General features: G+C 55.5%; 1 protein-coding gene across 1 annotated transcript in view; it reads right to left on the bottom strand.

The window, feature by feature from the left end:
* Positions 1 to 11,534: 11,534 nt before the first annotated feature.
* Positions 11,535 to 25,195, bottom strand: part of OBSCN (obscurin, cytoskeletal calmodulin and titin-interacting RhoGEF) — a 192,372-nt gene continuing 178,711 nt past the window's right edge. The window contains exons 91-115 of the mRNA XM_075542891.1: positions 24,699 to 24,790; positions 24,320 to 24,438; positions 23,636 to 23,748; positions 23,321 to 23,489; positions 23,118 to 23,199; positions 22,819 to 23,019; positions 21,854 to 21,914; positions 21,338 to 21,415; positions 20,893 to 21,065; positions 20,600 to 20,626; positions 19,840 to 19,992; positions 19,686 to 19,731; positions 19,162 to 19,239; positions 16,754 to 18,896; positions 16,238 to 16,309; positions 15,777 to 15,887; positions 15,427 to 15,594; positions 14,236 to 14,358; positions 13,936 to 14,106; positions 13,338 to 13,422; positions 12,809 to 13,048; positions 12,435 to 12,658; positions 12,110 to 12,185; positions 11,812 to 11,961; positions 11,535 to 11,723 (exon numbers count right to left, since the gene is read on the bottom strand). Coding sequence (XP_075399006.1) covers positions 11,546 to 11,723; positions 11,812 to 11,961; positions 12,110 to 12,185; positions 12,435 to 12,658; positions 12,809 to 13,048; positions 13,338 to 13,422; positions 13,936 to 14,106; positions 14,236 to 14,358; positions 15,427 to 15,594; positions 15,777 to 15,887; positions 16,238 to 16,309; positions 16,754 to 18,896; positions 19,162 to 19,239; positions 19,686 to 19,731; positions 19,840 to 19,992; positions 20,600 to 20,626; positions 20,893 to 21,065; positions 21,338 to 21,415; positions 21,854 to 21,914; positions 22,819 to 23,019; positions 23,118 to 23,199; positions 23,321 to 23,489; positions 23,636 to 23,748; positions 24,320 to 24,438; positions 24,699 to 24,790 — 5,133 coding nt within the window. The 3' untranslated portion in view covers positions 11,535 to 11,545. The remainder of the gene's footprint in view (positions 11,724 to 11,811; positions 11,962 to 12,109; positions 12,186 to 12,434; positions 12,659 to 12,808; positions 13,049 to 13,337; positions 13,423 to 13,935; positions 14,107 to 14,235; positions 14,359 to 15,426; positions 15,595 to 15,776; positions 15,888 to 16,237; positions 16,310 to 16,753; positions 18,897 to 19,161; positions 19,240 to 19,685; positions 19,732 to 19,839; positions 19,993 to 20,599; positions 20,627 to 20,892; positions 21,066 to 21,337; positions 21,416 to 21,853; positions 21,915 to 22,818; positions 23,020 to 23,117; positions 23,200 to 23,320; positions 23,490 to 23,635; positions 23,749 to 24,319; positions 24,439 to 24,698; positions 24,791 to 25,195) is intronic.

Genomic DNA, 25,195 nt, shown 5'->3' with positions numbered 1-25,195 from the left:
TATAATCGGTTCCCCCTCTCTACCCCACCCTCCCTCCACCTTCCCAGTATCACCACTCGCACCACTGGTCCTGAAGGGATCATCCGCTCTGGATTCCCTGTGTTTCCATTTCCTATCTGTACCAGTGTACATCCTCTGATCTAGCCAGATTTGTAAGGTAGAATTGGGATCATGAGAGTGGGTGGGAGGAAGCATTTAGGAACTAGAGGAAAGTTGTATGTTTCATCATTGCTACACTGGACTCTGACTGGCTCATCTCCTCCCCAAGACCTTCTGTAAGAGGATGTCCAGTTGCCAACAGATGGGCTTTGAGTCCCCACTCCACACTCCCCCCATTCACAATGATATGATTTTTATTCTTTGATGCCTGATACCTGATCCCTTCAACACCTCGCAATCACACAGGCTGATGTGCTTCTTCCATGTGGGCTTTGTTGCTTCCAAGCTACATGGCCGTTTGTTTAACTTTCAAGCTCTTAAGACCCAAGATGCTGTATCTTTTGATAGCCGGGCACCATCAGTTTTCTTCACCACATTTGTTTATACACCCCTTTGTCTTCAGTGACCACATCAGGGAGGTGAGCACACAATGATATGATTTTTTGTTCTTTGATACCTGATAACTGATCTCTTCAGCACCTCGTGATCACACAGGCTGATGTGCTTCTTCCATGTGGGCTTTGTTGCTTCTGAGCTAGATAGCTGTTTGCTTACCTTCAATTCTTTAAGACTCTAGATGCTTTATCTTTTGATAGCCGGGTTCCATAACCTTTCTTCACCACATTTGCTTATGCGTCCGCTTTGTCTTCAGTGATCATGTCGGGAAGGTGAGCATCATGGAATGCCAGTTTAATAGAACAAAGTATTCTTGCATTGAGGGAGTACTTGGGTGGAGGCCCAATGTCCATCTGCTACCTTAATACTAAACTTATCAACATAAACACATAAATCTATTTCCCTGTCCTCATATATAAATATATTTACATATGTAAATGCCTTTATTTAGACCTCTATAAATGCCCTTTGCTTCCTAGCTCTTCCCTCTATTTCCTTTTACTTTCCTCTTGTCCTATTATCATGTTCAGCCTTCATTTGGGTTACAGTAATTCCTCTTGGTTACATTACCCTTGATTATGCCCTACCAGACCTCCTACATCCTCCTTACCACTTATTTGGATTACTTGTTCCCTTGTTCCTGGGTTTGTTAACACCACTTCCTTTCCCCCACCTCCCCCTTTCCCATGTCGCCCCAGAACTGTTGTTCCTGTTGTTTTCTCCTCCAGATTGTTCATCCAGTCTATCTTATTTAGACAGACCTGTAGAGATAATAACATGCACAAAAACAAGACAGAGCAAAACCAAACAACAGAATAAAACAAAACAACACCAACAAGCCAATGACAAACAAACACACACACACACACACAACAATAACAACAAGAAAGAAAAGCTTGTAGTTAGTTCAAGGACTGTTTGTTGGCCTTTAGGAATGTTTTCTGGTCGAGTTTGTTGGGGTGCCAAGTCCTGGCCCCAGAGTCTATTTTTGGTATTACCTGGGGACTTTGTTGCTCTGCTCCCCTTGCTGTTCTGTTACATGCCCTTAGTGTTTTGCCTTGGTGTGGTGGGATCAGATCAGGTGGAATTCCCACACTGTGTCTCCAGTGTTGTCCCCTGTAGGGCTATGGGTCAGTGAGGGATGTCGTGTCTCATAGTGGGGCCAGCCATATGGTCTTCTCTGGATTGGCTGCTCTGAGCGGGAATATCATCCTCAACGTTTGGTGGTCCAGGATGTGCTCCACTCTCTCTTCCTCCCCCTTCATTTGCTCCCGTGTGCTCTGATCAGACATATCCCTCTCCCTGAGCTGCAGCTTTAGTGCTGTCCTCTGAAATAAACATTTATTTGGGGAGTGGCAGCACTAGAGAAACAAATCATGAAGATGGAGGGTGGATGCTTGTTCGACCTCTGCCTCATGGTCGTTTTTCTTCTCTGGCTAGCCAGAGGTCAGATATGGCCATGGAGTTTACTGGGTTGTTTTCTGGAAAGAATATGGGAAGTTAAAATTTTTATTATTTGGTTTGGTTGTTGTCTTTGATTATTCCTCTCTGAAATGGCAAAAGTGAATGTGATTAATGTATATTTTGAGCTCAGGGAACGAAATAGCCATTTGAGTTTCCCAGAGACCATGCTACCTGCAAAAATGGCTGACAGAAGGTCAAAATGGCTGAATGCCTGACTCTGGCTTGAGGCAATGCAGCCAAAGGCCTAAGGCCATACTTCATCTCAATCGAATAGTTCAGATAAGGATTAAGATAAGTTAGATAAAGATTGAACTTGACTATTTAAGAATTAAGTATCTGATTCTACTTTGTTCATATGTATTTCTTCTGCTTATTATTATTGACATAATAATTGATAGAGAAGATTATTGGGAAGTATGAACATAGAGAGCTTGTAAGCCCACTTGCCTTGAGCCATTACAATTTTATCTTTAAATGGGTTGAGGACATTCCTGCAAACAAGAATCTGAAAAGCTAAGCTCCACCCAGTATCTTGAGTGCTCAGGACATTCTAAGGTGAAAACACTTGCCTAGGGGCCTGTTGACAGATTGAAAAAAAAAAAGAGAGAAAGAAAGAAAGGAACTCTTCAGATTTTAAAATTTTGAACTAGTGGTTTGTGCTTGAGGAAAGTAAAATCTGGAACGATGGAGAAACTCTCCACTCTAGGACTGAGCGTTAAAGGGAGCCTGTGGGCAGGCTAAAATGCTTGCTGGGTGACCACCTGGATGCACTTGTTAATTGAAACTGGGAGAGATGAAGCAGTAAACAGACAGGTTGAGTCTGGCCCCTGACACCGGTGGACATGGCTCACAGGGACTAGAGGAGAAGATGAGAGCAGTTAACTGCTCTGAAGTTCATGAACTAACACAAGGAGGGTAGTGTTGAGAATTTGTGACAGTGCCCATGGTCTAAAGCAGTGGTTCTCCTCCTTCCTTATGCCGTGAGCCTTTAATACAGTTCCTCATGTTGTGGTGACCCCTTTTATGGTTAGTATTTCATGGCTACTTCATAACTGTAATTTTGCTACTGTTATGAATTAGGTAACCCCTATGAAAGGGTCGTTCAATCCCCAAAGGGGCCGCAACCCACAGATTGAGAACCGCTGGTCTAAAGGCAAGAAGACCAATGGGCACCCTGGTGAGGATAAGTAAGGCAACCCACATTGAGTTAACCAGAACCCAACCAGGTGAAGAGAGTTTTGAGCCTGTGAACTGGTGCATATTGTTGCTGACTTTATGGATGGCCTGTCCTGACGTGACTTGGTTTATGGATGCAGACTTCACAAGGTTCCAACTGGAATGAAGATTCTTCGCAACAAAGATTAGGATATGTTAGGTAGCTTAGCCTAGGGAATTGAAGTCCATTTACGCATGCCCAGGAGAGCCAGCAAAAGACAAAAGCTGGATTTTCCCGCCGGTGGGCTCGGATGGGTGTTACACCTGGAGCAGCCCACCTGGGCTGGGTGATTGCAATTTAGCCAATGGGATGGACCTGGGGTCGTTCACCACGCTTCCCCTGGGAACCCTTGAAAAGGCAGGGACCGAGAGGGAGAGGGCTCTTGGTCTCGGCTTGCTTGTGCGGTCTGGTCGTCTTCATGGGACGGGAGAGATCCTTGGGTGACCTGGGGCAGACTCTGCCAGGCCGCATGGTCAAAGGAATCCTATGGGTGCCGCGTAAACCCTGAAGCTTCTTTGAACTTTCATTAAATTCACTTGGATCACGAGCCCGGCTTCAGCGTGAAATCTTTCTCCAGCAGAGCCAAGGACCGAGGCTGAGATTTAGGCCGGAGAGAGAAACCTAACAGATAGTCTCCTCAGACCACTGGGTTAATATAAGTGGGCAGTATGTAAATTGGATACCCAAAATTGGGAGTATAAAGACATGAAGTGGCTGGCTTACAAACTTTAATAGGTGGGGGAATATATCCACAGGACTATAGGATTAAGGTGTAGGTGTTCACGTAAGTATAGAATATTTTTGTTTTGTTCACTTATAGAATGTTATGTTTAAATGATTGTGGCACTTAAAAAATAATTTTATTGGGGGCTCCTAAAGTTTTTATTACAATACATGCAAATATCCATGTGTCAGGCACATTTGTATATATGTTGCCATCATCACTTTCAAAACATTTTAATTCTACTTGAGCCCTTGGTATCAGCTCCTCATTTTTTCCTCCCTCTCCCACTCTACCTCCATCATGAACCACTGATCATTTATAAATTATTACTTTTTTATGTCTTACACTGACCACTGTCTCCCTTCACCCACTTTTCTGTTGTCTGTCCCCCTGGAGGGGTTATATAACGATCAATGTGATCGGTTCCCCTTTACTCCCCCCACATTCCCCTTACCTTCCTGGTATCACTACTCTCCATATTGGTCCTGAGGGGCGTATCTGTCCTGAATTCCCTGTGTTGCTAGCTATTGTCTGTATCAGTGTGCATGCTCTGGTCTAGCCAGATTTGTAAGGTAGAATTGGGGTCATGGTAGTGGGGGAGGGGGAGGAAACATTAAAGAACTAGAGGAAAGTTGTGTGTTCTGTCAGTGCTATACTGCATCCTGACCGGCTCGTCTCTTCCTTGTGACCCTTCTGAAAGGAGATGTCCAATTGACTACAGATGGGCTTTGAATCTCCATTCCACCCGCCCCCTCATTCACATTGATATTACTTTTTGTTTTGGGTCTTTGATACCTGATACCTGATCCCATCAACACCACACAGGCTAGTGTGCTTCTTCCATGTGGAGTTTGTTGCTTCTCAGCAAGATGGCTGCTTGTTTATCTTCAACCTTTTAAGACCCCAGTCACTATCTCTTTTGATAGCCGTGCACCCTCCGCTTTCTTCACCACATTTGCTTATGCACCCATTTTGTCTTCAGTGATTGTGTCAGGGAAGGTGAGCATCTCATAGAGCCGGGTTATTAGAACAAAGTGCCATTGCATTGAGGGAGTACTTGAGTGGAGGCACAATGTCCATCTGCTGCTTAATACTTAACAAATTATGTACACAGATCTATTTCCCTATCATTATATATAAAAGTATTTACATATGTACACGCCTGTATTTAAACCTCTATAAATGTCCTTTGCCTAGTTATTTCCTCTATTTCCTTTTACTTTCCTCTTGTCCTACTACCATGTTTGGCCTTCATTCTGGTTTCTGTAACTCCTCCCTGTTACATTGCCCTTGATCAAGCCTCCCCACCCACCCCGCCGCTCCCTAGGTATCCTACACCCTCCTAGCCATCAATTTTAAATCACTTGTTCTTCCCTTGTCCCTGGGTTTGTTGGCATCCTTTCCCCCCACTTCCCACTCTCCCATGTGACCCTGGAACTGTCTATCCCATTGTTTTCTCCTCTGGATTGTTTATCCCGCCTATCTTATCTAGATAGACATGCAGAGACAAAAATAAGCAAAGAAAAACATACCAACAAAAGAAAACAAAATAAAAACAAGAAAAACCAACAGCAAGAAAAGCCTATAAATAGTTCCAGGTCTGTCTGTTGACCTTTATGAGTGTTTTCCAATAGAGTCTGATGGAGTGCCAAGCCTTGGCCCCAGTGTCTATTTTTGTATTCCTCTGGGACTTCATTGTTTTGCTCCCCTTGTGGCTCTGTTGCACGCCCTCAGTGTTTTTCCCTGGTGTGGTGGGGTCAGAACAGGCACAATTCCTGCACTGTGTCTCCAATGTTGTCCCCTGTAACACTAAGGATCAGTGAGGGACGTCATGTCTCATGGTGGGGCCAGCTCTATGGTCCTCTCTGTGCATTGGCTGCTCCAAGCCGGAATATAGTCCTCAGGGCTTGGTGGGCCAGAATGTGTTCCATTCTCTCTCCTTCCCTCTTCATTGGCTCCTGATCAGAAGCACCCCTCTCCCTGAGCTGCAGGTCAGTGCTGTCTTCTGAAGTGCATTCTTCGGGGGTGGTGGGGGGCGGTCCATGTAGTTGGGATTAGGACCGGCCCTGCAGACTTCTCTGTGGTTCCCTACTTCATACTGGTATGTTTCATTCATGTCTTGGCACATGGGGTTGAAGTCTGGTCCTTCTCCCCATCTCCTGTGGAGATATAAACTATATCCTCTCCTTGGGTGGGTTAGGGGTGTCACATTTTTAATTGTATTCATTTTAGTTTTATCCTGTTAGCTACAGATATTATTTTATTATCGTTTGTTTGAAATATTATATATGGCTAGAGTTGTGTGAAAGTGAAGCTGACAAGCAGTGGTCTGTGACAGTTACATAATCTCCTTCCAACTTACAAAGGGGTAGAGTCTAGCCTGTCAATCAGGTCATAGCCAATGGGGCCTCCGTGTGGGCAGGGATTTCTCCTGAGGATTCTGGGAACTCCTGTATTCCTCCTGGAGGCAGGAAACACACTACTCTCTTTCTCTGCTTGGGTTTCCTGCTGACAAGACACATGGAGCTACGCTAGAGCCCTGGAGCTGGAGGAGCCATGTGGAGACTCCTGCCAGTGCTGAGATGCTTCCACTGCCACTGGATCCACAAGACCTTCCATCCAATGGCCCTTGATCTTCCTGCATTCTGTGTCACTGCATGTTTTCATGTGCCTGAAGAGGAATTTATAGACTGGTATCAGACATATGAATTCACATCAGACCTTTGGATTGATCTGTACTGGGGTGGGATGCTTTCTTAATATACAATTTCTCTTTTATATAAGCTCATTCTTATACATATATGCATTTATATGAATTTATTTTTGTAGTCCACCTGAACTGACACACCCAATGAAATGCGTCTTTTGACTACTGTTTCCATGAGCATTGATTGTGAATCCAAGCAAGATTAAATCCTCGACAACGTCAACCTTTTCTCCATTTACCATGATGTTACTTACTGGCCCAGTTGTGAAGATGTTTTCCTTACTGAGTTGTAATGCACACTGAAGGCTGCAGTCCTTGATTTTCATCAGCAAGGGGTTCAAGTTCTTCTCACTTTCAGCAAGCAAGGTTGTAACATCTGAGTGTTGCAGGGTGTTAATAAGCCTTCCTCCAATCCCAATGCATATTCTTCTTCCTATAACCCAGCTTCTCTGATAAAGTGTAGTTATCTGCTTCTGCAGTCCTCTTGGGTAGCCTCGATACCCCCCAGGAGATGGTGTCTCCCACTTTGGAAAACATTGCTCTAAAGCAGTGATTCTCAACCTTCCTAATGCCGTGAGCCTTTAGTACAGTTCCTCATGTGTGGCGATCCCCCTCCAACCACAAAATTATTTTCTTTGCTACTTCATGCCTGTAATTTTGCTACTGTTATGAATCAGGAGACCCCTGTGAAAGGGTTGTTTGACCCCCAAAGGGGTCGTGACCCCTGTGTTACTCTGGTTACTTTAGAGAAACAAATCCACAGAAACTCATGTATAAAAGAAAGTTTTGTATAAAGGTTAAGGGCACATCAAGAAAACATTCTAACCCAGTGCTGCCCAAGTCCACAAGTCCAACATTAACCCATTAACCCATATGTCCAACACCAATCCACAAAGCCCTCCTCCATCTCACATAACACACTATGATGCTGACTGCAGGAGGAAAGCCGAATCAGTAAACGTGTAAGCATCTCAGCACTGGCAGGGGTCTCCACACAGCTGCTCCAGCACCCAGGTCTGTATTGGGGTAGGTCCATGCGGCTTCTCCTTGGGGATGTCTTGCAGGAAGTGAGCTTTGCCAGCTGAAGCAGGGAACTGGCTAAAGCAGCTGCACCCTGGTCTGACCATCACAAATCTAGAGACCCGAGAACTAGAAAGGCGAGGCTCATGGAGCCATTTATCTCTCCGCCCTTCAATTAATCCCACATGTGCTTATTGGCCAGGTTGGCACAATAAACTTTAACTGTCTCAACCCCAAAGGAGTCACTGCTCTAAGGTAAGGTACTGTCTCTCTACTGTGTTTGCCTCGGTGGGGCCACAGCAGGTATTCCCAAGCCCATCAGAACCTCAGCTGGGTCAGTCACAGCCTGTCCAGATTCAACCTGAAACATGTGATCCAAAACATAGCTATCATCCAAGTTCAGAGGAGGTCACCAAATAAATCCAGCGTCCAAAGGCTGGATGCTGAAAGTCTCCCCTAGACCCATATGCATACATCTTATCTGGATACGGACATGGCTGACGTCGGCTTGGTGAGCGTGATGGCTAGGGAGAGGTGGATCCCGATGCAGATGTCAGAATTACAGTCGATCCAGATTGAACAAAGCAGCCTGTGTTCATGCACTTTAGAAGCACACACGTTCCCCAAATGTTCTTCTGATGAGGCAGACCATACTCGAGTGGCTGGAGGAACAGGCAGGAGTTGGCTGGGCGGAGAAGCAGGACTTTGGTTCAGGTTAGTTCAGCAACTTTCACGGCACTTCCTGCCCATAGATAGTCAGGGGGTTGGTCCATCTGCCATCTCCTTCTTTTCAATCTACCTGACCACTTACTTGCTAACTGTCTTTGGCTTCAGAATTGGAAAGGGTTGCCTTGACAGACATCAGGCCAAGACAATCAGGAACTGAACGTAGAAGACAGGCTACTGGTTTTCACACTCTGCCCTCAGAGCTACACCAGGCCCTAGCAGAGGCACAAAAGGGGTTAGTATAGGGTAAGGCAGGGCTTGCCACTATCCTGGTTTGTCCGGGACTGAGGAGGATGCCTGTTTTAAGCAGAGACAAGTGTGGCACCCCAGGTGCAGTGACCTGCCATGCTCTGGCTCCATTCCACTTACCAGCTCCACACTTTGACATTCTCCGTGAGACTTTCTTTGCGAGACACAACGGTGGACCAACCATGGTTAACACAGTGTGTGTGGTTGTGTTTATGGATGAAGTGGACTGATACCCGTGAAGCTTGCAGCGCATGGAAAAGAAGATGGATGGATAGAGAGGGTACTTAGATGTGTGATACACCGGGGGTTCATGATGTGAATTGTGGGTAAACGGCAGCCATTGTAAACTTCTTTCATTTTTTTCCGGTATATTTGAGACTTTTCATGATGAAGCATCAGGAACACCTTTGTAAGTCATGGTTGTGGTCTCGGAGCCTGTCTGGGGAGGTGGCTCTGAGGTCCACGGGTTGCTCTCTCCTTCTCTGTTGCTGAAACAGGACACCCCCGCCCCCTGGGGTGAGTGTCAAGGGAATATCTTAAAAAGGGGGCATCCATTCAAGTTGATTTCACTGAGATGATTACATGTACTCCTTTGTGTGGAGATTTGGGGCAAGGGCAAAGGCATGAGATCACTAGGTTTGGATAGAAAGCAAGACTTCAGTCCCAGCTTGGTATCTGAGCTTCTTGCCCCAACTCTGACCCAGCCTCTCAATGCCCTAGAAGGAAGTGGCCAGTGGTGGCCCCTTGCTGATGCATCCAAGGCCAGGCTTACTCAGTGCCCTCGAGTCAGTGCTGACTCTTGGCGACCTCTGTGGGTTTGGTGGCTTCGAACTGACGACCAGGCGGATCATAGCCCACTCACATGGTGGGGTAAATGAGAGGGAGATAGGAAGGAGAGTATGAGCTATCAAAGGTGCCTCTCTGACCACCAAGACCCAGTCTTCCTGCAGAGAACACTGCCTTCTCTCGTATGTCCCTTTCACCCTGGTCAGCGCGGCCAGCCCTGTAGAGAGCATGACGCCAGAGATGAAGGTGGTCGCAGATGCCATTGACTGAGATTGGCAAGCAGGTGTTTGGGATGGGGGGAGGGGAGGACTCAGGGGACAGCTCATTTTTCGAGAGGTTTCATTTTTAGGTGAAGTATCCCGTGTTGAATGAATATTCAAGGGGAGGTGTCCAGTATGTAAGCAATGGGCTGGAGAAGAAAGAGGGCCGCCTGGATTCTTCAGCACACAGGTCCTCTGCCCTGTGGTTCTCGGAGGACCAGACAGCAGTGGGCAGAAACTAACCCTTGTTTCCTTTGGCCAAAGACCCCCTGGGAACACAGCTGTCATTGAACATGCTGGGTTGGCTACTCAGTGCAGGGATGGAGGATACATGTGCATCCTGGAAACAGTGAGTGGGGCATCTCACAAGGAGGGTTTTAGAAAGAGACAGTTTGGGCTTTCATTGGGTGACTTGGGGGAGGATAGAGGGAGACCACGATTGAATCTCGATTGGATACTAACAGAAAGCACTTTATGATTGGACATCTGTATGAATATCCAGGATGAAGCTATGCTATGATTGGTCAATGAGATTTAGCAACGAGAGACAGCGTTGGGCAGCTTGCCTCCCGGCTTCTTTTTGGTGCTTAGACGCAATTACAAATCCCCGTGCTTTGCCTCACTTGGTTGTAGTCTTGGGAATCCTGGGAGTCTAGTGGGTAATGTCTTGGGCTGCTAACCACAAGATTAGCCGTTCAAACCCACCGGCTGCTCTGAGAGAGAAAGATGATGCGTTCTGCTTCCCTACGGCCTTGTTCTACTCTGTCCTATGGGGCTGCTGAGTCGGAACTGACGCAGTGGCAGTGAACTTTTGTTTGTTTCTATCGTGACCTCGGCGTAACCTGGTCAGAGACTGCCCTATGGAAGGGGACCAGCACAGCTGTGGCAGAGCAGCCATGGAGTGCCAGGGGCTGCATCTCTTCTGCTTCCTGCCTCCTCCCTCCTGCTCCTTCCACTCCTCCTAGTCCTCCGTCTCTCCCTGCCTCTTCTATTTTAAATTTCCTTAGGGCAAGAATGGAACCCTCGTGGAAAAGGGGGCCGGCCCTGCGCGTCCAGCTGCCTGCAGTGTCCCTGGCTGATGGAGGAGGGTCCAGCTGGTTCCAGGCCCACGGGCGTGACCTTCCCCACAGCACGTCTGCACTGGGCTGCCAACTACAAGGTCGGCAGTTTGAAACCACCAGCCAGCCGCTCAGGAGGAAAGACAAGGCTGTCTACTTCCATCAACACTCTCAGAAACCCACCTGAGCAGTTCGACCTTGCCCTACAGGGTCGCTAGCGCCAGACATCGACTCGAGAGCAGTGAGTTTACTTGGTGCAGGCAAGAATGAACATAGAGAAGCAGTTGTCAAGGTTATGATGGACTTGCCTGCTGATGCCCAATATAAGAACTACTGTCCACCCCAGCACGATGGTGGAGACGCAGATAGACTCCAGCCAGGCACAGGGGCAGCAGAGAGCCATCCAGAGTGTAGCCAGGAAGGGGAGGAGGGGCATTAAATTGAGAATCTCAGCTCCTGCCACTTGCTTGGGGAGCTGTGTACGAGAAATGACAAGCTAAAAAGAGCAGTGTGTTCAGATGACAAAGTAAAACTACATGTAGCAGTTACGGGGAAATCCACGTCGGAGTATGGCAACATCCCAGCACACTGCAGAAGGAGCCAAAGGTCCTATGGAACTGTGCCTAATGACAATGTATGGGGCAGCCTGGTGACAAGCCTGGTCCACCTCTCCAAACAAGACAATAAAGCAGAAAGCATCTCACAGGGTTCTACTTCTTTATTGGGGTGTCACACATACACAGAGGGGCCTCCCCAGTCCCCTCCCGTTTCCACAGGTGCTCAGTGCACCTGCGCCAGGTTGTGCTTCTTGTACAGCATCGCCCGCTTCTTCTCTCGCTCCCGCATGAAGGCCCGCAGGCGCGCTGTGGAGAAGGTCACGCCCGCGGGCCGGCAACCGGCTGGACCCTCCTCTGTCAGCCAGGGACATTGCAGGCAGCTGGACGCGCAGGGCCGGCCCCTGGTGCAGGGAAGAGCGGGTCAGATGCCTCTGCCCAGAGCCAGGGCAGGGCAGGCACGACTGGTGTGGGGCCCTTGCTTATGCTTACCAGGGGTGGGCACACAGCGTGCTCCGGAGGAAGGCCACTGCGCCCCCAGACAGCCCCGCGTAGCAGCGACTCAGCCGAATGAGTCCTTTGCGCAGGCCTTTCTGCAAGTCTCGAGCCCCCTCGCTGCTCACAGGGTACTCGGCGCTCAGCCTGCAGTGTGGGGGAGACCCTCGGACTCTGAGGCCATCCCCGAATGGAATCCCGGGGCAAAGGGGGCACTAGCAGCCTGGAGGTCACTTTCAAATGGATCCCAAATGAGACAATAAAGCACTACGCACACTCAGGTGCCAAAACTCACATGATGAAGGCTGTCACTCCTATGGCCCAGACGTCGGTCTGCGGGACGGCCCCCTGGCCCTCCAGAAGCTCCGGAGCTGAGGAGGGGCACAGCGGAGGGTAGGCATGCATGGGGGAGAGGCTGGGTGTCGGTGGGTGACACAGGTGAGGGTCTTGGGGACAGGGCACACATGATAAACATGGGAGGGAGGAGCATCAAAGGGAGGACTCGGCAAAGGGGAGTGAGCAGCCAGGGACGACAGGGCTCTACTGCCCCCTCCCCCCTCCCCACTGGGTCTCCATCTCCCCCAGCTCAGGCCTCTGATGGGACTTTCCCGCAACCGCACCCATGGTCTCCACGTAATCCTTGAACTTCTCCGAGGGCAGGACCTTCTCCTGGGTGAGGCTCTGGGCGTTTCCAAAGTCGAGCACCTTGAGCAGGTTGTACTCCGTGACGATCAAGTTCTCGGACCTGAGGTCTAGGTGCAGGATCTGCTGGGCGTGCAGGTACTGTGCAGCACTAAGCATCTGCCACAGGTAGTCCTTCACTTCGGACTCCGAGTAGGAGGCCCTGCAGGTTGGGGAAAGGACCCTGAGACCACCGGGGCCCTGGGGGTTGGGCCGGGCAGCAGGGAGGAGGGCAGTGGGCCACAGGCACCCTCCTTCCGGAGGACCCTGATTCTGGCTGCGCAGCCAGGCCCCGCAGCAGCCGCCGCCTCACCTCTCTGCCAGGCAGGGGAGCAGCTCTGGTCCAGAACACAGTTCCAGGATGAGCACCAGGTGCCTCGGGCTGAGGTAGGCGCCGTGCAGCTGCGCCAGGTGTGGGTGGCGCAGGCCCTTGAGGGCCTCGTATTCCCCCAGCACGGCCGTCTTGTCCTCCATGCGGTAGGGAATGATCTTGGCTGCCAACGCCCTCCCGGTGGCCTTCTCCCGGCACTGCCGCACCACACTGAAGCGGCCCCTGGGCAAGGGGGAGCACCACCAGGTTGGCAAGGCTCTTCCCCATGTAACCCTCCACCCCCTTAGCCCTCCGCCCCTCCCCCACACACTCAGGGCAGCAGGTGGAAATGCGGGGACTCAGCAAGGAGGTGACAGAAGCTCCCAGGGGTGGGACTAGTGGCCAGGAGAAGCAGTGGGGAGAAGCTTTGAGTCACATTCAGGTGGGGTGGGCTATGGAGGGGGAGTGGGGGAGGCCAGGCTGGGTGTCTGAGGGATCGGCGTAGCATTGTCCCCGTCCACAGCCTCAGCACCTCCTGATCTGTGTCTGGAAGGCGAAAGTCTGAGTGCTGGAGAGGGGCTGGGCTGGCAGTGCGGGGCCGCGCCCCTCCTCAGAGGCTGTGGAAAGAGGAGCTGGTGTAGGGGAGGCCCTCCCCTTTCCTCCCATCTCCCCTCCCGGGCATGGACCCCCTCTGAACTCATGGGACACCCTTCTGGGCCCGTCAGAGCTCAGCCCTAAGGGGGCGGGGAAGAGCAGGCAGAAAAACCTGGAGGGGGGTGCATGTCTAGGCGGTGACTTTGCAGGATCCACTACAGAATGGGGGCAGCCCCTGTGGGACCACAGCTAACAGACACGCCAGCCACCCTTCCCGGATCCACAGCAGAGACTAACATTCACGATTCGGAGCAGACAGCCAGAGCCCTCCGCACAGCCCCGGGAGGCAGGCCCCTAGGCCCCTCCCCCCCTCCCCGGGCTCAGTGGAGACCCTCGGATGGACCTATTTGCCTTCAGGAGGGCAGGGTGTAGAAGAAGGGGGTGGGCAGTCTGTGCTGTCCATGCGGCACTTAAGACGGGCTCTCTGCCCTAGGCGAAGGCAGGGGGCTGTGAGGAGGCCCGAGGTGGGGTCTCACCGGTGTGGCAGGGCCCTCCGAGAAGGACTTGCTCTGAGGGGCTGCTGTAGGGGCCCATGCCCGCCTTGCTGACGCAGGCCGTCCGGAAGGCGTAGGTGCCTGACCGCGGGAGTTTGCTGGTTTGGTAGCAGCAGTCAAAGATGTCTGAGGCCAGAGTGCTCCAGCTTCCACCTGGGCCAGCGGGAGGGAGGGAGAGGCCAGCTCACTGATGGCGTGGAGAGGACGGCCTGCTCCCTGGTGCCTCCATGGCCTCCCCCACTGGAACCCGGGTGGGGCTCCCCACGATGGTCCAGCAGATACCTTCCAGGCAGCACTGGACAATGTAGGTCACGGGGCCACAGGTCTCTACAGGCTTCCAGACCAGGAGCACCCCGTCCGCATACACCTCCCCAATTTCCGGGCGTGGGGAGGACGAGGGGACCTCTGTGGGGGGAGGGCAGGCAGCAGCTCAGAAACCATAATGGCCCCAAGTGGCTGCCTGCCGGCTGCTGCATCTCCCCCTTCCGCCCCACAACCTCCCGCTGCTACTGCCCAGGCTCAGAGCCCACCCTTCCCTGGCCCTGGTCATTTGGGGGTCCTGCTACAGTGTGGACTGGCCAAGAGGCCCCGTGTCTCCCCAGGTCTGGCTGCAGGCTGTGTTCTGGAGTGGTCCTCCTCTCTGCTGGGGTCCACAGGATGCTGGGAGGCCTGCCAAGGCCAGGCTTGGGCCAGGTGTCTGAGGGTTGTCCTTGCCCTGTCCTCGCTCTCCCACACCCTTCTTGGGATCGGGGCCTCCGTTTTGATGGGGCAACCAAGAGTGCATGAGCCTGCCTGCACCTTTGCTGGCGGGCCTGGGGGACCGAGAGATGGACCCAAGTGCCTGGGGGTGTTTAATTCTGTCCCCCACATGGGGTGCACCTTCTCTTGGGAGAGTGGTATGAACTGAGAGGCTTTGCCCGTGGTGGTTTCTTGGAACCAGTCCTAGCTCCCTCCTGCCTCCTCTCTTTTCGGTGTCTCCTCTCTGACTGACGTCCCCTCCTCTGTGACTCCCCTCTCCCTGCTCCCTCTGCCGAACACACAGCTTCTGCCACAGACCAGCTTGGGGTCCATGGAGAGCTCCGTGCAGCCCCTCTGGACACTTCTTCCCCCTTCCCATTAGGTCTCTTGCTCCCAAGGTCCATGTCCCTGTCCTCAGTTTCTTCACCTCCCTCGCCTGGCTGTGTGGTTTTTAAGTGGCTCATGTGGAATGTGAAGCTGGGCAAGAGAAGATCAGGGAGAAGGCTCATTCCTCCTCCCCATTGGGGTCACCGGACAGAGACATCCCAGGCCACACACCTGGAGGATGTCCAGGGTCACCACACGGGGGCCCATGGTTTCCGGCCCTAGTCCGTGTAAGAGCCAGCTTGAGACCAGAGACCAGGTCCCTGGCCCAGGCAGAGGCTTCAAGGAGGAGGCAGTGGCATGGCTGGCCACCCCCTCCCTGCCAAGAGCTGAGCTGTGTGGCACTCCTACCTGCCCTGCGGAGCACGCCCGTGGTGGCCGCCGAACCCAGTGCGTTGCGCACAATGCAGGTGTACGTGCCCAGGTCCTCGGCGCTCACCACCAGGATGGTCAAGAGCTGGAAGTGTTTGAGCGTGGAGGAGATGAGGAGTCGGCTGCTGCTCTCCAGGGGCACCCCGTCTGCCGAAGGACAAATCAGCACGGGCACAGGGCGGCTACTCCACCAGCACCAGCACCACACACCCAGCCATGTGGCCCCAAGATGGGACCGAGGTCTAACCAGATCCCTGCTGTCCCAGTGGGCCCAGGCTCCGTGTGGAACTGGCTTTGCTCTGACTGACAGAGTCTGGAGGGTGGGTTACCTTTACTCCAGGTGGCCTGCCCTGCGGGCTGGGCTGACACCTGGCAGGCGAGTGTCACCGACTGGCCAAGGACCACAGTCTCATCAGAGAGTTCCTTTAGGAATGATGGGGCTGAAAGGGAGAGTGAGAAGATGGAGTTTAAGGAGATGTCCTCCCCAGGGAGAGTGGCCTCAGAGGCGGGAGTGCAGTGGGGAGCCTGCCCCCTCCTGGCTCATCCAGGATTCACCTCTTGCCCCTCCGCTAACTCCAGGGAGCCAGGCTGACTGCCCAGCTCTCTATATTGTGGTTCCTGAGGCCCACGGGGCTGGGGCCGCTGGCCTGGGTCTAGCCCGGGGCTGTAACCTTGTCTAACCGATGGGGGTGCCGTGGAGGGCAGAGACCACTGCTTCTGTCCCCCCACACACACCATGCCACCCACCAGATCTTGAAAGGAGGTCTCCTCTTGAGACCCAAGGACTCACCTCGGTCCTTGCCCTTCCGCCGGAAGGAAGCCAGACCTGACTTCTTATTCGAGAGACCCTCCCTCTCTGGGTCTGCAGAGAGAAGGGGGGGGGGCGGGTTCACAAAAGCCAAGGCCCAGGAGGCCACGGCTTCTTTGTGTGGCACGAGCTGCCTCACACTGCACTGCCGAGCTCTGGGGACTGGTTGTGTTGAAACCTGGAGCTAAGTTTGCTGCTGCTGATCCCTCTCCCCTCCATGCCTGACCATCGGGGTCCACCCCGGGCTGGGGATCCCTGTGGGAATGAATCAGAGATGTCCAGCGTGGGGCCATGGGGGCACGGGAAATCAGGACTGCACAGAGACCCCACTGCAGGTCCAAAGCCCACAGGGGGCTTCCTGATGGTGCTGAGCCGGGTCCTGATCTGTTATCATGGTGGGGGGGTGGAGTGAGAGGTCATGGTGACCCCTAAGGGTAGGATGTTAGGGGCACTTGGGTATGCCCAGAAAAGGTGGCAGGGGGACAGGAGGAGAGTCACCTTCCATCCTGCCTGTCAGGATCCGGGAGATGTGGGCGACCGACGCCTTCACCCTCTTGCGCAGGCTGTGCTCTGCAGGCTCCTCCAGGGGCAAGCACCCGCCTGAGAGCTGGAAGAGGCCTCTGGAGGAGGGCGATGCCTTCCGCTTCCGGCCCAGGCCAGCCTCGGCCAGCAGGGCCTCCATGCCATCTGGCTCCTCCTCCGTGATCTGCAGGCCAACTCGAGGGCGGGGGGCCAGGCTGGCAGGGGAGCCAAGCTCGCTCAGCCAAGGCCACTCTGCTCCTGGGAGCTCTTCCAGCTCCTCTGGGGCCTCGGTTGGAGTGGATGGCGGCTTCTGTTCCACCGGAGGCTTGGGGACCTTCCTGAAGATCATGAACTCGAAGGGGAGGTACTTGATGTCGTACAGTCTGGAGAGATTGAGATAGGCTGGTTCTATCTCCGAGATGTCCAGGGACAGCCTGTCAGCCGCCTCCGCATCGCCCGAGAGGTCCTGGATCTGCACTAGGGAGACCTGAGAGCCTTGGCCAAAGTCTTCCCATGACGTGGTAAACTCTGGGGAGACCCTCAGGGAAGACCTGGTCCCTTCAGGCTCAGGGGCTGCATCAGCTGGGGGCAGGGGGCTCTCGGCCACTGATTCTTCCTGATCCTCTGAGGACTGGGATTGGGCCCAGGCCACCCTGGCCCACAGGGGGCCCTGCCCTAGCATGCCACCCGCATCCCCACCAAAGGCGAAAGTGCCATAGCCTGCCACCCCCGCATAGCCCCCACGGTATCCCATGGAGAACTTCCGAGTGGTCGCCTGTTCCTGAGGCCTAGGAGTCTCCGGGGACGTGTCCTCAGCATCCAACGAGGCCTCAGGCTCTGTGCCTGCTGGGGAGGGAAGCTCGGCTTCCTGGGGAGACAGATCCTGCCCTCTGGAACCAGAGGGGCTGGGCTCTACTCCTTCCTTAGGGCCTGGCATGGAGGGAACTGGGGCTGAGGAGGAGGAGGAGAGGAAGGGGCTTCTGGGTGCCAGCGAGTCCTCTGTGCTGGATCCTGGAGGGAAGGAGGGAAGGTGTGGGGCAGCCGCAGTGGCAGGGGGGCCACAACCCTCCTGCGGGGCAGAGCCCCAGTCACGGTGAAAAGAAGAGGCAGGCTGCTTCTGGGAGCTGTCCCGGGGAACCTTGGAACCTGTGTCACCGTCTGTCGATGGAAATGGTCTCAAGCCCTGCGAGGACCCCTCCTCAGGGCCTGGGGCTGTTTCTGGGGTTGCCTGGGCAGGGGCCTTGGTGCCTGGAGCCCAGGCCTCGGGGTGCAGAGAGGCTGGCGTCGTGGGTTCCCTGAGCAGCAAGTGACTTGGATCCAGCACAGAGCTGTCCCCTGAGGGCGTCCCGGGCCCCCAGGGCGTTGGATGGGGACTCTGACCCCCAACACTGGCCTCCTCCAGTAATGTGCCCTGTTCCTCAGGGAAGGGGCTGTTGGTGCGCAGCCTGTCCTGATCCAGGGAGCGGCTGCGGCCCGGGACCACACGGGCTGTTGAGCTGGGCAACCGCAGGGCTGTCTCAAAGGAGGGAGCCTTGGTCATGAGGGCAGCCTGCTCCTCCCGCGCGGCCTCCTCCTCCAGCGCGCGGTGCTCCATCAAGGGCTCCCGCAGGCCAGGCAGCACTCCGGCGATGTAGCCACCCTTCAGCAGGTGCCGCCGGGCCCGCACCAGGTGCTTCCTGCTGCTGGAGACAGAGGGCGAGGCTGGGCTCCCCCGCTCAGAGCCTTCCCCCGCCTGCTGGTAGAACAGGCTCCGGATGACGCTCTGGCGGGGCACGCAGCCTTGGGCCCCCGCAGCAGCCGCCGGTGCCACCGGGGCTTCTGCAGACAGGAAGGGGGCTGGCGGGGCCACGCAGACCTCGGCCTCCTCAGGCAGGCTGGCAGAGGGCCTTAGGAAGCCCCTGGGGTGCAGCAGTGGAGAGTGGGACACAGGGGAGGGCGGCAGCGACTTGGCCCGGGCGTATGGGGCAATCTCGTTGTCCGAGGAGGAGCTGCTGGAGGATCCACTGGCATCCCGGAGGAGGTGCCGGGACACCCCGAGGGATGGGCTGTCCGGTGGGCCCTGGAGCAGCTCCGGGATGGATCGCATCACCAGAATGGATTTGTAGCTCATCAGAGAGCGCTGGGGAGCCAGAGGGCACGTGTCAAGCTCAGGCCTCCACCTGGCCCCTTCCTCCTCTTCCAAGTGCACTGGCCCCACCCTATGTCCTGTGTGTGTGTGTGTGTGTGTGTGTGTGTGTGTATGAGGGGATCCCTGACAATGTGCTCTTGACCCAGTGCCGAACAGAGAGCCCCAGCGCAGCAGTCGGGAAGTGGGATCCTGCTCAGGCCCGGGTCTCCTCATGCAGCCCCCCACTCTCCCCAGCATGGCAGCCAGCACCGCCCACCTGCCAGCGGCTCCGGGCCAGCAGGAACTTGAGCTGCTTGGTGCTGATGAAGTGGGCCTCCTCCGCGGGCATGGACTTCTGCAGGCATGGGAAAGAGGGGCTGAGGCCAGGAGGAACCCTGGGCCCAGCTGCGGGCACTGAGCCCTAGAGTCCTGGTCAGAACACCTCCCTGGATGGAAGCCCAGCCGGGGCAGGGGGTCCCATGCAGGGGGATGAGGCCGATCAGAGGTTATGGCCTCGTCCCTTCCCTGATGAGTGCTTCCAAGTTAGTCCCAGTGGTGGGTCATGGAGAAGGAAGGCTGAGGGGACGCTATGATCCAGTCATGCTAGGGCTGGGGAACATGGAGCACTGAGGCCATCTCAGCAGTCCTCACCCCAATCCACTGCAGACAAGTCCTCTAGCCACCAGCCACAATTCTGTGGCGAACACACCCCAAGCACGACCCCAGCCTCCCGTGACCTCAGTTTCCCTCCTAGCACCATGGGGCACTATTTATTGGCCAGGCCTGGCTCAGTCTACTCACCAGGAACCAAGGGTGGGTGAGGCACTGGGAGGCACTGGGCCGGGCCCTAGGATGAGAGGCAGGCAGGGGGCCCAGATCAGAGCAGGGGGGAGGCCAGTCCCAAGGCAGGACTGAGCAGGACGCCAGGTGGAGGGGGGCAGGCCAGGGCACTCACTCCGGGGCCCTCTGCAGGGCAGCCCTGATGAAGTCCTTGGCGTCCTCACTGAGGTGGGCAGTCACGGGACTGCTCCAGGATATCCGCCCCTCCTGCACGTTCAGCAGCGTTGCCCGGTCACTTTCCCCGGCAAATGGGGATGAGCAGGTCAGGCTGAAAACCAGAAAGGGGCTCTGGCCCTTAGGTACCCTGGACTCTGGGGTCCTCCGGGAACCATTTCATGGCCAGGAAGAATGGGCTGTCTCAGACAGAGATGTTGGGAGCTGGGTGTCTCAGCCCAGACTGGGCTTGAACTGTTAGCAACATTCTTACTTAGCAAGTGTCTCCACTTATGCAGAGGGTTGTAGGTGCTCCTTCATACAGGGAGCAAGGCTCAGCCTGGGGTGAGGCTCAGGGCTCAGTCTGGGGTGGGGATCCGGACTCAGCCTACACTGCCAGAGTTCCTCAGAGCCAGAACTGTTAGGAATGACTTTGGGCGGAGCCACCCCAGAATCCTTTGGGGGAAAGCACTGCACAGTGTTTTCTACCCTGTGACCTTGCGGAGCTGTGCCTGATCACAGGGTGCATGTGAGAAAGCCTGAGCAAGAACTCCTTATCAGAGCTGGCATGACTACCTGTGCCCAAGATAGCGGCCAGCTCTCGGCTCAGGCCACCAATCTGGGAAGCTGGGCTTTCTGCTTGGGCCTGGCTGCAGGGTGGCTGGTGGGGACGGACTAGGCTCAGCTTTTGAAAGACGTGGAGTGGCACCAGAGCTGCTTACCTGAGGTAAGAGATGACTCCCATGGGCCTGTGGGCAACAAAACCACAAATTGAGTTTTCAGGCCTGGACTGCAGACAAGGCGGGGGGCAGGGGAGGGGGATGCGGGAAGAGTGGGAGCTGTGGACCTGAGGGATGACTGCGTGCATGTTTATGTGCATGTGTGTGTATATATGTATATGTGTGTGTCTGCATGTGGTATGTGTGATGGGGGAGGAGGTGGGCAGGGTGTGGGTGATAGTGAGAGCCTCCGGTCCTTGGGGGTGGAAGGTCTGTCCAGCCTAGGATCCACTCACCAGATGTCAGAACCCTCGCTCACAGGGGTCTGCTCGATGACCTCAGGGGGCACAAACTCTGGGGAGCCGTACTTGCTGTACTGTGGCTCTGACGGGGTGATTTTTTGGGCAAAGCCAAAGTCACAAATTTTGATGTCTTCCCGAGCAGGGTGCACCATCAGAATGTTGGCAGGCTGTCGGCAGAGTTGGGGGGGGGGTGTTCATAAGTGAAGGTCCAGGCCTGCAAGAGTGCACCTGGGATCCGAAGGGCATCACCCAGGGCCTGTGAGGCCCCATGGGGGTGATAAGAGTCCAGGGGCTGATGTCATGCCATCTGGGGAGAGCTAGGCTTGGTCAGAGCCACACCCCACCTGCTGGGGCTGTTTAAGGGCAGTGACACCCCCCCCCCACCCTGGAGGGGAGTGAGCTTGTCAGGAAAGCTGGAGGGGGCACCTGTGCCAAGCACCTTTATGTCCAGGTGGAGGATGCCGTGCGTGTGCAGGTACTGCAGCCCCTCCACCAGCTGCTGTATGTAGATTTTCACCTGTGGGAGAGCCCAAGCCCAGGTGAGAACCTGCCTCGCCAGCCCCTTCCCTCCTCCCACTGCACTCCCAGCCCTGCTCCGCCCTGAGGCTCCTCCCACATTAAATGACTGCCCACTCCCACCCTCGCTGTCCTCCAGGACTCAGAGCCAAGAACAAATCCTATTGGGCAATTTACATAGGAGGCCGTCCTGGACCTTGTATGCCAGGCTCTAGTGGGCACTGAGGCCGGAAAGGAGTGGAGCGGGCTCAGGGACAGGGCGAGCTTGTGCGTATTCTCAGAAGGAGCAGCCCAAGCCAAGCAAGGGCAGCAGGGAGGGGCCTGTTTCTCAAGCCCTGTGGAGCCATAGAAGGTCTTGGAGCTGGAGAGTGCCCTGCCGTGGCTGTGGCCAGGGGAGGGTGGGTACACAGGTCTGTGTTGATAGGGACAGGCGGGTCACCTCAGCCTCTGTCACCACGCTCTTCTTGAACAGGCGGTCCAGCAGCTCCTCTGATGAACACCTGGGCCCAGTCAAGGAGAACTGGGAGGGGGGGGGTTTGGACCCGGACCCAAGACACTTGAGTCACCACGGCAAGTCTGGCCTGCGAGCCTATGGGACTGAAGATGGGGTAAAGGGGGCTCTGCTCAGGAGCTCAGGGAATGAGGAGGCGGGAGGGAGGCTCCGTGGGACCTCAGGGAGCACCCAGCCTGAAGGAGGGGAGGGTTGCAGGCCAAACCAGGGACACATGGCAGTGGAAGGTAGCTCAGTGCTACCTCTTGGGCAGAGGATGCTCTCAGGGAGGCCAGGTGGGGACTAGCAGCTGACAGGTTGGTGAGCTCATCTGATGCTCAGAGACCCTCACAGAGCCCCAGCAAGCTTGGCAAACCTTTGGTTGGGACGTTGCGAGTGAGGGTGTATGTGCCCCCTTCCGGGCACTGGGGCAGAGACTAAAGGAGGGAAAACACCCAGCACAAGCTCCCTGGGCCTAGGCGTCTGCAGTGTCTGCTCCTGGCTCTGCGTGGAATGCAGGTCCTCAGAGAGGGGCTGCCATACTGGGGAGCATTGGAGAGGCCAGGTGGAGAGGGAGCCCAGCCTGGTCGCCAACCCCACCAGGAGGGACTGAAAACAAGCATGGACCCTCCCAGCCAGCCGTTGGCAGAACACCAGTAGGGGACAGCAGTGAACTGGAGCAGAGCCACCCTACCTATCCCCGCCTGACTCTTGGCCCACAGGGATCTCAGGCTATGGGAAGTGGTGCCTAATGGTAAGATTCAGGGGTAGTGGGCTTCCTGCCATCACCACAGCCCCAGGCCAGGGCTTGAGAGGCCTGGACAGCTACAGCTGAAACCCTTTGTTGGCCTTGTGGTACCCTGCCTCTCCCTACACACCCGTCCCCCACCCCCCAGGATCCAAGAGCAGGATACAGCTCCATGACCAGGATCAGGGTCTTTCGGGTCTCGAACTGATCCAGCAGCTTGGTGACAAGTGGATGGCTCATGGTAGCAAGGAGGTCCCGCTCCTGATAGGCCTGGGCCCGTGTCTTGCTCCGCAGGGGGATGAACTTGGCTGCACAGAGCATCTTGTTGCCCTTGTGCTGCACTCTCTTCACGAAGCCAAACACGCCCCTGAGTGGAGGGAGCTCCTGGTGAAGCCTGTGCTTGACAGCCAGGTCAGCCCTCGCCCATCCCACCTGGGGGCGGGGCAGGGTGGGGCTGGGCCACACCTGCCGATCTCCTCCTGGACCTCGTAGAAAGAGTGCAGCTTTCTCCGGCCACCCTGCCTCTCCGAGTCTGGTTCGCTTTCGCCTATAGGCCAGGCAAGGGGACCGTCCGTGGGGGCAGACACGAAGGCCAGGTCCCTGCTGCCCAACTCTGCCCCTAACCACCCACACGCCAGAGTTCTCCCCAGACAGCGGGTACGACTCACCCCCAATGACCAGTAGTTCTGCCTTGCATAGCACCTCGCCGCTGGCATTGCGAGCCAGGCAGGTGTAGACGCCAGCATCATGCTGGGCCACATCCCGCAGTACCAGGGAATACACGGTCCCGTCCTGCTGCTGGCTGAGCCGGGTGCTGTCCTCCAGCCGGGCGTTGTCCTGCAGGCTCAGGAGTCAGAGTAGCCAACAACCTACCCCGGAGACCCCAGGCACCCTGGCCTCACCTAAGAGGCGCTCCCAATGCCTACTGTGTGCCCAGCGCTGCCTGTCCCAGAGCCCCCAGAGCCTAAGAACTCCTCCCTTACCTTTAACCAGGTCACCGTGGGCTGGGGGGTGCCTTCAATGATGGCCTGAAACTGAGCCGTGCCACCCCTCAGCACTTGCACGTCCTCAATGGTGACCTGCATGGAGGGGGGCCCTGGGCGGAGAGGGAGCCTGTCATCCCAAGGCTCTGGGTGCCCACCACAGCCCACCCGGAGCACAGACTCACTAGGCAACCACGGGCTGGACATACAACAGGGTCTCCCAGAGCCCCCAGGGGCCAGTGCAGCCCTGAGATACATTCTACTCAACTGAGGCCTGTTGGCTTCCCACATGCACAATTATCCCTCCTGACTGTGCTGAGACCTCTGACAATCAGAAAGTTCTTCCTTCCATCTAACCACTGTCTTTTCTGCTTTAATGGCCTATGCTAGTCCAGGATCAGGAGGATAGTCCGGCCTGTGTACACAGAACATGCTGGCTCGGGGTTGTCAGGAAAACGGCTCCAGGTTGTATGTGGTCAAGTGGTCTGTGGTCTCCTGGCCACTGCTGAGCTCTCCAGCCACCCCAGTGGTGGGCCCGGCACCGGGGACCTCTGTGAACCCCAGACCATTGTGGGAAGGTCTCAGGCTGAGACTCACTGGAGCGCCAGGAAGACCCCTCTGTGTAAAGATCTCAGTGTGGGCTCAAGCACGGGCTCACCCCCGTGGGCCCGCCTGTCCACGTACTTGGGACACCAGTGTCGCTGGTCTGGTGCACATAGGTCCTGTGGATGGTCTCTGTGAATATGTGGCTGTGGGTATCCAAGAGCAGCTCTCCGGCCCCTGGCCAGGTGGGACCCTCAACCCTGTGGTCACAAGAGTGGGATGTGTGAGTCCTCTGTGCCCAGGGAGAAGGGGTCCCCCAAGCAGCCCACTCACCCAAGAAGGCAGCATTTCCTCCCAGCACTGCCTCCAGGCTTGGGGCAGGAGCCCGAGGAGCAGAGCCCTGTGGGCAAGGTTGCGTGGGCCCTGCCTCGCCCACAGCATGTGCGCTCAGAGACAGGAGGCCACACTGTGTGCTGCCCCACTGCATGGCCCACCTGCACTCTGGGAGTGGGGTGGTTACCGAATGGGGACGGTCCGTTCCTGGGCTCTGGTGGCTGCCACTGTCTCCTGCTCCAGGCCTGCCCCGGGGAGGGGCTGGGCTGCCGCCTGAGGCTCACTGAGGGTCTTGGCTGGTGGGGCACAAGAAGCTGAGTGAGGCATAGCCTTGGTGGGACTGGGGGGGGGCATGGGTCAGAGAAGGTGAGTATGCACCACCTCAGACTGAGCACAGAGTCACTTGGTGGTCTCTACAGACACTGGGTTCTGAGGCGACGATAGGATATCGCTGATATCAGGCTTCCCCTAGTAGTGTGGAGTCCTAATGTCCCTGCTGCAGGGCTCTGACTGGCCAGGAGAGGGCTTCAGAGAGCCTGCCCTCCAGATGCACATTGAGTGGGCTGGTGGCTCTACCCTCTGCCTGGGGAGGTGAGCCACCAAGACCTAGGGCACCCAGAGGTCCCAGGTCTCTGATGATCGAATGAGCAATGGGCACGTGCAGGACCAGGGGCTGGGGGTGGC

This window comes from Tenrec ecaudatus, chromosome 2 (assembly GCF_050624435.1).
Source record: "Tenrec ecaudatus isolate mTenEca1 chromosome 2, mTenEca1.hap1, whole genome shotgun sequence".
NCBI lineage: Eukaryota > Metazoa > Chordata > Mammalia > Afrosoricida > Tenrecidae > Tenrec > Tenrec ecaudatus.
The sequence above is the reverse complement of the archived record's forward strand: the minus strand, read 5'-3'. Positions and strand labels throughout refer to the sequence as shown.